General features: G+C 43.5%; 1 protein-coding gene across 1 annotated transcript in view; it reads left to right on the forward strand.

Annotated features, from left to right (window-relative positions):
• The window catches only part of POFUT1 (protein O-fucosyltransferase 1), a 29,609-nt gene that overhangs the window by 4,964 nt on the left and 10,411 nt on the right, over positions 1–14,234 (forward strand). Inside the window, exons 3-4 of the mRNA XM_090286216.1 lie at positions 3,701–3,883; positions 5,063–5,175. Coding sequence (XP_090142342.1) covers positions 3,701–3,883; positions 5,063–5,175 — 296 coding nt within the window. The remainder of the gene's footprint in view (positions 1–3,700; positions 3,884–5,062; positions 5,176–14,234) is intronic.

Consider the following 14,234-nt stretch of genomic DNA (forward strand, 5'->3'; position numbering starts at 1 on the left):
CCAGGGCAACAGCTAGAGAGGCACCAGTCCCATACGGAAGTGGGAGAAGTGCCTAGAAAAGGGGTGAGTGCTGGACAAGTGGCATTGTTCTATCGCAGACCCCTCCCGCACATACAGCGCCACAATGTGGTGAAATGGGTCACTGGTACTGACAAATACCTAAGGCTCCGCCCATTAAAACATAACAGGCGAGACAGCTCTACCTGACACAGAGCCAAACACAGGAGCCTGTCAAGATGAGGAGACAGATAAGTATGGCCCAAAAGAGGGAATGGACCAAGGTCCAGTGGGAGAACTAAGTGACCAGGAGATAGCCAACCTAACAGATGAGGAGTTAGCCAACCTAACAGATGCAGAGTTCAAAACACTGGTGATAAAGATGCACAGTTCAAAACACTCGTGATAAAGATACTCACAGGCTTTACAGATATGCTTGAGTATGGCAAACACATAAGGGAAGAAGTGAAGACTGTGCTAAATGAAATGAAGGAAACTCCATACAAAACAGATGGTGAAGGGAAGGAAACTGGAGTTCAAATCAATGATTTGAAACATAGGAAGAAAAAACAGTCAACCAGTACAGAATGAGGAAACAAGAATTGAAAAAAATGGGGAGAGGCTTAGGAACCTCTGGGACTACTTTAAACATGCCAACATCTGAATCATATGGGTGCCAGAAGGAGAAGAGGAAGAGCAAGAAATTGAAAACTTATGTTAAAAAGTAATGAAAAAAAAATTCCTTAATTTGGAAAAGGAAATAGACATACAAGTCCAGGAAGCACAGAGAGTCCCAAACAAGCTAGACCCAAAGATGACCACACCTAGACACATCATCATTAAAATGCCAAAGGTTAAAGACAAAGAGAGAATCTTAAAAGCAACAAGAGAAAAGCAGAGAGTTACCTACAAAGGGGTGCCTATAAGACTGTCAGCTGATTTCTCAGAAGAAACTGCGTAGGCAAGAAGGGACTGGCAAGAAGTATTCAATGTGATGAAAAGCAAGGACCTACAATCAAGATTACTACACAGCAAAGCTGTCATTTAGAATGGAAGGGCAGATAAAGTGCTTCCCAGACAAGATAGAGTTAAAGGGGTTCATCATCACCAAGCCCTTATTACATGAAATGTTGAAGAAAAAGAGGATCAGAACTACGAACATTAAAATGACAACAAACTCACAACTATCAACAATTTAATCTAAAAAATGAAAACAAAACCCAACTAAACAAACCAGAATAGGAACAGAATCATAGGTATGGGGATCATTTGGAGGGTTATCAGCTGGGAGGGGAAGGGGGAGAAATGGAGATATGGTGCAGGGACTAAGAAGCATAATTGGTTAGTACAATATAGACAGGGGGAAGTTAAGAATAATATAGGAAAGGGTGAAGCCAAAGAACTTATATGCACGACTCATGGATGTGAACTAAGGGGGGTGGAATTGCTGGAGGGAAAGGGGATACTGGCCAGAGGGGAGCAAAGGGAAAAAAACTGGAACTACTGTAACAACATAATCAATAAAATATATTTTTAAAAAATTTCTGTTGACTCTTGTGACTTTCACTGTTCTCCACATACCTCCCAAATGTATCTGTGGCCCAGACTCTTCTCTGACCATAGGTCTCTGTTTCTAACTTCGAGGCCCTTGAGTCTGCTTGGATGTTCCCCAGACACCTCAAATGCTCAAAGCCAGAACTTGGCATCTGTTCCCTGAACTTGTGTTACCTTCTATATTCCCATCTTTAGTGTATGTCACCTTCATTCACCTGAATACCAAACCAGGAATCTACAAGTCATCCTAAATGCCTCCCTTTACTCTCTACCTCACCTTCTTTTATATCTTCTAGCATGCTTCTGCATCTTTATATGGACTTATGGGTGATGTTCATAAATACATCTTGAGCCCTTGTTGTTGTGGCTTAGTTGGCTGGGCATCATCCCGCAAAGCAAAAGGTCGCCAGTTTGATTTCTGGGTAGGGCACATGCCTAGGTTGTGGGTTCAGTCCCAGTCAGGGCCCATTCAAGAAACAACTGATCGGTGTTTCTCTCTTACATTGATGTTTCTCTCCTTCTCTTTCTTCCACTCTCTCTAAAATAAATAGATTTTTTTAAATTAAAAAACAAAACAAAACACAAAAAATGCCCTGGCTGGTAAGGCCCAGTGGGTTGAGCACTGGCCTGCGAACTAAAGGATCAGTTCGATTCCAAGTCAGGCCACATGCCTGGGTTGCGGGCCAGGTCCCCAGTTGGGGGCATGGGAAAGACAACCACACATTGGTGTTTCTCTCTCTCTCTTTCTCCCTCTCTTTCCTTCTCTCTAAAAATAAATAAATAAATAAAATTAAAAAAAAAGAAACAATTTAAAAAATACATGCTGAATGAATACTTAAACAAATAGAAGGATTACTGCAGTAGTCTCTTATTTCCTCCCTTTAATCTTACCATCAATACATTCTCTCCTCCTCCACCAGAGTGATCTTTCAAAAAGGCAAATCTCATGTTATTTCTGCTTCAAATCCTTCAGCAAGACCTTGTTGCTAATAGTTAAGTTTCCCAAAATCTGATCTTTGGAAGACCAGTGACTTAAGAAGTGTGCAGTGGTTAAATCATTTTGGGAAATTATATTGTCAATTTTCATTACCCCAAAATTGGGGATTCAGAATGCACATTAGTATATTAAAGGCCCTGAGAAGTCCTGTAGGAAAGAAACCAGCTTAACACAAAGTTTTTCTAGCCTGTGTAACTCTGGAGTCTTTATTGCAGAACCCTTTATCCACCCGAATCAGTGGAACATGCTTGGGAACCCTGTTCTATAGGATAAAGTCTAAATTTTATTCCATGGTGTTCCAAGAAATTCTTTTTAATCTAGAAAAATACAGAGATTAATACAATCACCGTATGGAGAACCGGAAGTGATAATCATTAACAGTTTCTCGTTTTTGCTACAGATAAACTTGTTAAAAGATAAAATCTCTTCTGGCTCCTGAGGCTAATCCTAATCTTTCCCTCCACCCCCAGAGACAACCACTATCATAGATATCATAGCCTTCCATGTGACTCCTTCCAAATTCTTTTATATATTTGAAAGTCCTTGTACCCATCTCTGGTACAAAGTGCAAGAACTTCTCTAGGGCAGATGCCTAGAGGTGGTGGAAGGAGCATTTTGAACTCTATTGGACGCTGCAAGATTACATTCCAAAGTGGTTGTTCCAGAAGGTACACTTCTACTCCGGCGAAGTACGAAAATGCCCCTTTTTTTCCACATCCCTTCCAACAATTAGAGTTGAGCTTTTAAATTTTGCTGCTCTCGTGGGTGAGAAGTGATGCCTTATAATTGTAATTTGCTTTTTCCTAATTACTAGTGAGGTTGCACATCTTTTGTGTGTATTGGCTATTTGGGTTTTCTTTGCTGTGAGTTGTTCGCTCCTATCCTTTGCTCATATTTTCTCTTGTATCATCTTTGTTTTTTCTTATTGATCAGTAGGCATTTTCTAACCCAAGGGAAATTGCTCTTTGTTCTTTACAGATACCTTGTCTTAGTCTGTCTCTGTCCTAATTTGTTGTCCCTTGCCAAAAGTTTTTCATTGGCATGCAGTCCAAGCTGTGTCTTGGAGTGGATAGTTTTAATAAATGTCTATAAAACAGCTTCTAGGATACTGAGGAGAAACCCCTGCCCTTCCGTTCCCCTCCTTTTTTATAGATCCATGTGTCCTATCAGAAATACTTCAAGCTGGATCCCCTCCAAGCCTACCATCGGGTCATCAGCCTAGAGGACTTCATGGAGAAGCTGGCACCCACCCACTGGCCCCCTGAGAAGCGGGTGGCATACTGCTTTGAAGTGGCGGCCCAGAGAAGCCCTGATAAGAAGACATGCCCAATGAAGGTGATTCCTGTGGATCTATGGGGGCCCTTTCTGCCTGTTCCATGGTATCTAGGTCCCTGAGACACTGCATGATGGCATTATGTTGGGGAAGGACCAGAAGGGTGTAAAATAGACAGATGGAGATTTAAGTCCCATTTCTGGCATTTGCCAGTGGTGTCACTTTGGATGAGGCATTCGCTTCCTCTGAGCCTTTATTTCTACCTACAAAATAAAGATTCCGGTCCTTGCTCTATCTCACTCATAAACCATTACGAGGGCCAGGGTGTAAGAGTGCTTGTAAACTATAAAGTGCCACATCAGTAATTACAAGTAATGCTCACATAGCACTTCCTATATGCCGTGCCATGCTTAGAACTTTACACCTATTAACCCGCTCAATCTTTAGACTGCTCTGTGAGGAAAGTACTGTTAACATCCCCATTTTATAGAGAGGCCACTGAGTACAACATAGAGATGTTCAATATTTTGCCCAAGGTTTCATAGCAAACAAGTGGTGGAGCCATGATTCAATCCTAGGTAATTTGACTCCATTATCCACTCTCCTAACTTGTGTACTTTCCTGCCTTCAGCAGATAAATGAGGCTTTGTATTTTATCAGTACAAATTTGTAAATTTGTAAATTTCTGGCACTTTGGGAATACAACAGTCTTCAATATATCTTTCAGTGCTTAAGCTAAAGTCTAGGGAGGGTGGACGGAGAAGCCACGAAATGTGAGAAAGGAGACAGCTTGCCGTCCTAACAGTGCTCTCACTTGCTGTGTGAGCTTGGCAGGTGTCTTAGTCTGTGTGGCCCTCGTTTCTGTATTGGAAGTAATGGCATTGGGTTAGCTGGTCTTGAAAGTCTCCTGAAGCTCTCTAACCCATGGCCCCATATCCAAGGTCCATTTCTTCCCCAGACCCAAGTCCATGCTGCAGGGTCAGTGGGATATGGCTTGGGAGTGGGAAGGACTCCTTCAGACACTGGTGAACATCTCCTGATGGAAACCAGGCTGGAGGTGGAATTGCCTTCCTCAGGCCCCAGACAAAGAATTAGAAAGTGACGTTCCTACTGGGTCATCCTGTGAGGGTGTTTCAGCCTGAGTCAAATCACCCAGAGTTCCCCTACCCACAGTTCCTTGGCCCCATCCCAGTTGGCTTTCCTTCTCCCTCAGTAAGCCTTTGACCACTCTCTTTCTACAGGAAGGAAACCCTTTTGGCCCATTTTGGGATCAGTTTCATGTGGCTTTCAACAAGTCGGAGCTCTTTGCAGGCATTTCTTTCAGTGCGTCCTACAAAGACCAGTGGATCCAGAGGTACTTGGAGGGGCAGCATTGCTGGGTTTGGGGAGGGGTATGGGGCCCATGGTCACCTTCCTGGCCCTTTCCCCATCTGCCACACCCTGATATATGAGACCAAAGGTGCGGCTGTTCTGTCTGCTGAACTTGGGATCCTGTGTGATCTGTTTCCATCTTAACGCCTGACACAGGGGACATTGACCTGCCACGAGGTTGAGCGAGAGTTTATCAGTAGATAAAGGATGTTATAAAAAGAATATTGTACAGTCAGTCACATGAGTGTCGATTTCCTCCTCTAGGTGTGAGAATCACTCCCCTGTTACCGTCCTCTTAACAAGGTGAAAATTGGAAGCAGCTTCCAGAGAAGACAAGTTTAGGTGCAGACTGAGAAATGATGTCATCCTGATAATAATCGGATGTGTCTTATTAGTTGCGCTCCAGTTGGCCCTATTTAAAAAAAAATAGGTTAGCAGGTCATAGGGACAGGTCGTGAATTATTTATAGAACGTCTGTCATGTATGAGACATAGTACTCAAAGGCCAGAGGTGACATATAAAAATGGGGAAGACCCAGCCTCAGCCTTCAGCTAGCTACTCTCTGGTTATAATGATGATAACTAACCTAATGTACTTGCCTTTGTTGCTATAGGTGGCAAGAAAGAATGTGGGCTTAGAAGTCAGACTTGGGTTAGGAGCTATAAGGAGCTCATGAATTTATGTGAGGTCATAGCACTTGGCATTTAGTAGGCCAAGGATAGACTGAGTAGAGAAACAAGCACAAACAGGCCTGAGCTCCAACCAGCCCCGCCTCTTTCTCAGGTGACTGAGGAAACCACTCTAGCTATCTGGCCGGAGTTTCCTCCTCGGTTTAATAGAGCACAATGGTATCTGCCTTCTAGTATATAAAGCATACAGCACATTGTAGGGGTCCAAATATTGTTAGCTATTACTCTTTTTGTTCACAAGCTTTATTTCATTTAAGCCTTTGAGAAATTTCATGAAGTGGTTATTATTAATTTCCATTTGAGAGGTGAGAAAACTGAGCTCAATGAGGTTAAATAACTTGCCCAAGGTAATGCAGACATTGAGTGGACATCTGGGGTCTGTATGTAAGCCTTTAATAGATAATAAGAATTATATTTAGTGCCTACTATATGCCATACACTGTGCTGTCTTTTAAGGCAATAACTCATTTAATCCTTCCACAAGTCTCTGGGGACAGGTGTTGTTATTGTGTGCTTCACAGGTAAAGAAATCGAAGAAGAGAGGAGTAAAGTCACTTGCCCAAGATTGCACAACCTGAAGTGGCAGTCTGAGATTTGAACCCAGGCAGCCTGATTCCAGAGCACCCCCATACTTAATCACTGCGGAGAAAACAGCTGTGCATTTAACACTGCCAATTCCTATTTGGGAATTGCCTTCAGAGCTAGTTCATGCGCTACTGAAGATACTCAGTCGTGGTAAATTCTAAGCCCCCTCATTGTTGATTCCAAACAGGGCAGTCCCATTTAATCACCTACTTGCTTCTCCCCATTTGGCTCTGAATGACTTGGAGCTATTACTAGAAGGCAGACCTGCCCTGAAGGGATAGAGATTTGTCCTTTATTACAAAATGCCAGGAAAAAAAAAAGGGCACCAGCTCTAAAAGCAGCCCCAAAAGCAGATTCCAGAAAGCCAGAAAAAGCAAACCATCCTGGTTGGAAAAGAAGGGACAGCCCTGCCTAGATGCATCACCAGTCAAGGGGTGTTGCTGAAACACCTTTTTATTACCCCAGTCTTTCTGGAATTCACTGAGTTGTAGGAATTGCATGAGGGCTTGGGGAAGCTTGTGCCTTACAGCCGAATTTTAGGAAAGGAAGACTAACAGAGAAGGTGAGGTCCATGGAGGCAGTCTGAGGGCGTTAGGGCCACCTGGGCAGCTGCCTTCCTTTGTGTCTTCATTCCAAACATACTTAAGAAGCACCCCCTGAGTGTCAAGCACTGGTCTGGATGCTGGGCACACAGGCAAGAATAAGGCATTTAAGGCCCTTGCCCTGATGGAGGTGAGTCTAATGGGGGAGACAGTGAATACTTTTACATAAGACAAACAGATGATGTGTGATTGGCAGGGCTGAGACCTTGTCTTTGTCAGCTTGGGCTGCTCTAACAAAATACCACAGACTGGGAGGCTTAAACAACAGACGTTTATTTCTCACTGTTCTGGAGGCTGAGAATTCTAAGATCAGAGTGCCAACATGGTCAGCTTCTGGTGAGGACTTCTTGGCTTGCAGGCACTGCCTTCTTGTCACGCCCAACCATATTGGAGAGAGAGAGAACAAGCTCTCTGGTCTAAGAGTACAATTCCCATCATGGGGAACTCCACCCTTGTGACCTCATCTAAACATAACCACCTCCCAAAGGCCCCACCTCCTAATACATTGGGGATTGGAGCTTCAACATAGGAATTTGGGGGGACGCAAACATTCAATCTATAACAGACTTGAAGGATGAAGAGCTACCCATGCAAAGAAATGGAGGAAAAGGAAGTTCTTCATGTGGGGACAGGGATGGCAGAAGCTCTGAGGCAGGGATAAGCCTGATATGGTCAAGGGGCAGGAAGAAGGCCAATGTGGCTGGTGTGGAGCGCATGAGGCGGAGAATGGTAGGATGTTCCCATTGTCTGTTGCTGCATAATAAACCACTCTCAAACTCAGTGCTCAACAACAGTTTATTATTTCTCAGAGTTCTGTGGGTGGACTAGGCTTAGCCAGGCAATTCTTTTGTTTGTTTTTCCATTTTCTTTATGGAATCCTAACTGCACAAAGTTTCAATCCATATTAAACATCTCTGATTTCTTGGAATGAATACCCATTAGAATGTCCTCCACAGATTTGGTGGGAGATTGCTTTTCTTTTTTTTTTAAATAGTTTTATTGATTATGATGTTACAGTTGTCCCAATTTCTTTTCCCTTTGTTCCCCTCCACCCGGTAACCCCCACTTCCTCCAGTTTCCCCCCCACCTTAGTCCATGCCCATTGGTTGTTCATACAGTTCTTCTCAACGTCTTCCTGTCTATTCCATTCCCTCCTACTATGCTTCTTAATTCCTGTACCATCTCCTTCCCTTTCCCCCTTCCCCCTCCCCACTGACCTCCCCCCAATATGTTCCCCATACCTATAATTCCTTTTCCACTCTCATTGCCTACTTAGCTTGCCTTTATTTCGATTCCCTAGCTTCTGTTGTTGGTTGTTGTGATACAGTTTTCATTTTAATGTTCATAGTTTTGATCCTCCTTCTTCTAAACAAGTCCCTTTAACATCTCATATAACAGTGGTTTGGATCTAAAGAACTCCGTCAGTTTTACTTTGCCCTGGAAGCACTTTCTCTGTCCTTCTATTCTGAATGACAGCTTTACTGAATAGAGTATTCGTGGCTGTAGGTTTTTGATTTTCATTACTTTGAATACTTCTTGCCAGTCCCTTCTTGCCTGCAGAGTCTCCTTTGAGAAATCAGCTGATAGTCTAATTGGGACCCCTTTGTACATAATTCTCTTCTTCTCTCTTGCTGCTTTTAAGATTCTCTCTTTATCTTTAATTTTTAACATTTTGATTATAATGTGTCTTGGTGTAGTTCTCCCTGGGTCCAGTTTTTCTGGAACTCTTTGTGCTTCCTGGACGTGTAAGTCTATTTCCTTCCCCAAGTTTGGGAAGTTCTGCTTCATTATTTTTTCACATAATTTTTCAATTTCTAGTTCTTCTTCACCTTCTGGCAATCCTATAATTCAGATGTTCATTCGCTTATAGCTGTCCCAGAGGTTTCTGAGCCTCTCCTCATATTCCTCACTTTTTGTTTCCTCTTTCTGTACTCGTTGACTGTTCCTTCCCTATGTTCCGATTTGTTGATTTGATCCCTGGTTTTCATTTCCTCACCACTTGTCTCATATGTGTTTTTGTTCATTTCAGCATGACTAGCCTTCATTCCATGTCTTGTTCAATATCTTTTGTTAATTCTGTAAGCTGCCTTATGACTATAGCTCTGAACTGAGCCTCAGAAAGATCATCTATTTGTTTATCAGTTAATTCATGTATTTACTTTTTGGTCAGCTGCGTGATTGGTATTTCAATCATGATTCCTGCCATCCCGACTGTTTTCGTTTATCTTTCCTTCTTGAGTGGGGCTGTCACACCTTCTACGCTATTGGGTGCAGAGCCCTGTGCACTCGTCACTACTGGGTGACCCTTCTCACCACACTGTGGCGCTTTGTGTGGGGGCCGGGGTCCAAGATGTATTCCTGCTGTTACTCTCCGCTGAGAGACTGGGAGCCTCCTCCTCTGTCCCCACACCCTCTGGTCCTCAGAGTCCGAGGCAATGGGGGTCTGCCTTCCCCGGCATTGGAATCGCAAGCTGACAGGTCTGGACTGCAGCCGGGGGTGCTCCCCTGGGCTTCTTGCCTCCCCTTAAATATGGGTGTCTGTGCTTATCGCAGTCTTGCCACCTGTCACTGAAGCTGCTGCCACCAGCACAGCTTGACCTCTTCACCCCGGCTTTGCCCATCCTACCCGTCCGGACGAGCATCACTTGTTTATAACTTCATATATTGGACTTCCATGTAGCTTTATTTTCTGGAACTTCTGGTTATTTCTAATTTTGTGGTATTTGTAGTCCTTCTTAGTTGTGGAGGGAGACAGAGCGTGTCAGTCTAAGTCTCCATCTTCGCTGGAAGTCCGCTTTTCTTTTTAAATTAAACAAAATTTACTCGTAATCCCATCACCCTTCCAAAAGCCACTACTAGCATTTTGAGGTATATACTTCTATCCTCCAGACATTTTCATACACATATATGTACCTACATCTTCTAACTTGAAGTTATTATATATAGTTTGTAATCAAATATTTAATTATCTTTTCTGAGGAGTAATATTAATAGTTACCTGGATAGTAAATATTACTGACAAGATGAGTTTTAAACATATAAAAATATGGGATTTCAAAAAATGGTGTCCTGGCCAGGTGGTTTAGTTGATTGGTATGTCATCCCTACACCAAAAAGTTCATGAGTTCCATTCCCAGTCACGGCACATACATAGGTCATGGGTTCTATCCACGGTCAGAGCACATACAGGAGTCAACTGATCGATGTTGCTCTCTCACATTGATGTTTCTCTCTCTCCCTCCCTCTCTAAAATCAATAAACATATCCTCAGGTAAGGATAAAAAATAATAGCACTGGGGTGCATATATGCCAATGGAATGTGCGTGTTTGTTTATTTAATATTTTTAAGTGTACAATTCAGTGACATTAAGGATATCAGTGTTATGCAACCATCACCACTGTCTATCTCCAGAACTTTTTCATCATCCCAACAGAAACTCAACCCGTTAAACAATGACTCACCATTCTTCCCCAGGCCCTGATAGCCTCTTTTCTAGTTTCCTGTCTCTATGAATTTGCCTCTTCTGGGTACCTAATGTAAGTGGAATCATACAATATTTGTCCATTTGCGTCTGGCCTGTCTCAGATAGCATAATGTCTTCAGAGTTCACCTATGTTGTAGCATGTGCCACAATTTTAGCCCTTTTGAGACTAAACAGTAGTCCATTGTATGTATAGACCACATTTTCTTTATTGATTTATGTATTGATAGGCACTTGGGTTAGCTGGGCCCATCTTAACTTATGGTCTCATGTGACTCTCGCTATCGGCTGGGGCTAGCATCATCTGAAGGCTCGACTGGGCTGCATGTCCAAGAGGGCTCACATGTGGCTATCACCTGGGAGCTCAGCTGGGGCAGTGGGCTGGCATGCATACACTTGACCTCTGTGTGCGACTTGGCCTCTGACAGCATGGCATTCAGGCTCTGAGAGAGTCCATCCAATGAGTGAGTGCTCCAAGAAAAAAGGTGGAAGCTGCTGGTCCCCTAAAGGCTGGGCCTGGCAACCAGGACAGTGTCACTACTGCCAAATGCTATTGGCAAGGGGCATAGAGCCCACCCCGAGGGAGAAGATTTGAAGAATTACTCTGCCGCACAGGACAGAAGATTGGGGAAGTGGGCAGGGCCAAACCGAGCAGGGCTTTGTAGGCCCTGGAGAAGCAATCTGATGGGAAACCTGTGAGTGCTTTTAAGGGTATATGGATTTTCAACACCTTCTAAGATAGTGGACACTTGCTTGCTGTAGCAGTATCCTTCAGGGGCAAGGATACGGGTACAGGGAGAATGGCGTTCGAAAGTGTCAGGCTCTTCCCCAGCTCACTGTGCGACTCAGCAGATTGCTTTCCCTCTCTTGACTGCAGTACTCCATCTGTAAAATAAAGGGGTGAGCGGGGTCAGTGGTTTTCAAACTATCCCTCAGAATTTTTGAGAAGTGCCTATAGTGCTATGGGGGCCACAATGGGGGGCAAGTGAGAGGGTTCTGTTCTCCTCCCTCACCTTGGGTGAGGATGGCCACCGGTCTAGGTGTTTCAGGCTTCACTTAGACGACACTTAACAGAAAATCCACAATAACAGCAAGTTAAAGAGACAGAGTTTATTTTCTTCAGTAAAAAAAAAAAAGGACTGGAGTATGCAACCCTGGCTGGATGGCAGCTCCATTGTGTCATCAGGAATCAGGCTCCTATCTCTCTGCTCCGCTGTCCCAGTACTGGCCTTTATCCTGAGTGTCACCTCATAGGCTAAGCTTCAGCCATCACATCCTTGCTCCAGTCAGCCAGAAGGACAGAAGGGTCAGAAAAAGGGCAGCCTCACCTTCTTAAGTAGCCTTCCTTATAGCTTGCTTACAACTCATTAGCCAGTACTTAAGCACATGGCCATACCTACCTACAAGAAGTACTGAAAAATGTCTTTATTTTGGGCTGCTGTGTGTGTGTCTGTCTAGCTGAAAGTTGGGTTCTAAGAGAGGAAGATAAGAGGTATTTCTTTCCCACTAAGTGATTTCTGAGGATCCTTCCAGCTCTATTGGTTCTGACACAGTGAATACCCTGGTGTAGATTTAATTTCACAGACCTTTATTGCACATTTGCTGTTGGAAGGCTATGTTCCATCAAGCCAGATCATTCTTGTGGCATGAAGATAACGTATTTGAGCACGTGGCTTATCATTCTCCCTGGCTGCAGTCTCCCTGAAATAGCATAAACAGGTGATATGTAATTAGCAGGGCTGAGACCTGAAAATAAGAAGGAGCCAGCCATATGAACAGCTGGAAGAAAAGGTTGTTCTTCATAGCAGGGACACCAAGAGTAAGGCTCTGCCTCATTTGTATCCCTGCATCCTCTACTCAGCGTGACGAACATCCACTAGTGTACAGGCACATAAGTGGATGCTGTGCATAGGGAAACCCCAAAGGGTCACTGCACCCAACAGCAGGAAAGTGAACCTCCTTTAGCTGGACAGTGAACCAGGCTTAAGGGCCTGACCTGGGGCGAGCAGTCGGGGCAAATGGAGTGGCCAACTTTTCTCTTCTAAATAACACTCTCCTCCCTCACTGGGAGCAAATGATCACATCAGTCTTGGCCTCTTGCTGCTTGTCAGGTCAGACGTGATATCCCACTGGAACAGCTGGGAGCTGTTGAAAGGATGGACATTTCAAATCTGGAATTCACCAAGTGTCAGCAGCAGGGTCTTTCCAAGAGGGCAGGGTGAGTGCGGATCCTGACTTTAGCCTAATGTTCCAGCCCTCAGGGAGATCACAATCTCTTGCTTTCCTTTTGAAATCCTTTGAGGTGGCATCTGAAAGGAGCTTAGCTGAGGGCCTGACCCAAAATATAATAGGTGCTTAGTTAATATTACTTCTTTCTCTAACCTCTGACAACCTGATCTAGTCTTTCTGGTGAGATTCCTGAATCCTTCTCATTCATTAATTCTAAAAATGTTTATTGTACCTATTGTGTTTTGAGGCCTGTGCTAGCGGCTGGGAATCAAAAAGAGAGAATACAGCCAGACTCAGCTTTTGAGGTGCTCATTGACCAAGGTGGGAGAGATGAAAATGAAGAATATAGTAGTTAAGAATATAAGTTCTGACCCTGGCCAGTGTGGCTTGGTTGCTTGGAGCGTCTTCCCATAACTGAAAGGTTGTATGTTCAATTCCCAGTCAGAGTATATACCTAGATTGTGGGTTCGATCCCCAGTTCAGGCATAGGCACATGCAATCCCTAGTCTGAGCATGGACAGGAGGCAACCAATCGATACTTCTCTCCCTTCCTCTCTCCCTTCCTGTCTCTCTAAAAACAATGAAAAAAATGTCCTTGGGTGAGGATTAAAAAAAAAGAAAAAGTATAGATTCTGGAGCAGACTGCCTGCATTTAAATTCCAGCACCAACAATTCCAGCTGTGTAACCATGGGCACATTACTTAACCTTTCTGTGCCTCAATTTCCTCATCTATAAAATAAGAATAACAATACTACTTACCTCACAGGCCTCATATTAGAATAAAATGAATTAATATACACAAAGCAATTGGAACATTGTCACATAATAAGACTAACAAATGATTCACATGTATGTATTGTTTCCAGTTACAATGGCTTGACTTAGGAGTTTTTGACTTTACAATGGTGTGAAAGTGACATGCATAATAAATTACATGAGCTGTTCAACACTTTGTTATAAAATAGGCTTTGTGTTAGATGTTTTCACCCAATTATAGGCTAATGTAAGTGTTCTGAGCATACTTAAGGTAGGCTAGGCTAAGCTATGATGTCCGGTAGGTTAGGTATATTAAATGCATTTTCAACTTACAATATTTTCAACTTACAGTGTGTTTGTTGGAATATAACCCCATGGTAAGTCGAGGAGTATCCATACATATAAAATTAAATTCTGACAAGATGAGGCTATTAATGAATACTTGCATGTTCATTCCTTGGCACTGGCCCTGCACCAGGGTGTGTGGAAATCTTGGCGAACAAGACTATTTGGGCCCCTATCCTCATGGGCTGACGGTGGAGCAGGTAAAACAGTTGTTGAGCACATCAGTGTGCAGAAGGCAGCAAAGGAGAAGAGGGAACAGGGAGCCCTTCTGAGGAGCTGAAGCTTGGCAGTGGTGGCAAGTCTTGAAGGTCTTGGAGGTTTGGAAAGTGTTTGTGGAGCGAGGAGTTTGGGTT

The sequence above is a fragment of the Furipterus horrens genome, unplaced genomic scaffold (genome assembly GCF_987537825.1).
Source record: "Furipterus horrens unplaced genomic scaffold, mFurHor1.1.pri manual_scaffold_8, whole genome shotgun sequence".
NCBI classification, from domain to species: Eukaryota; Metazoa; Chordata; class Mammalia; order Chiroptera; family Furipteridae; genus Furipterus; species Furipterus horrens.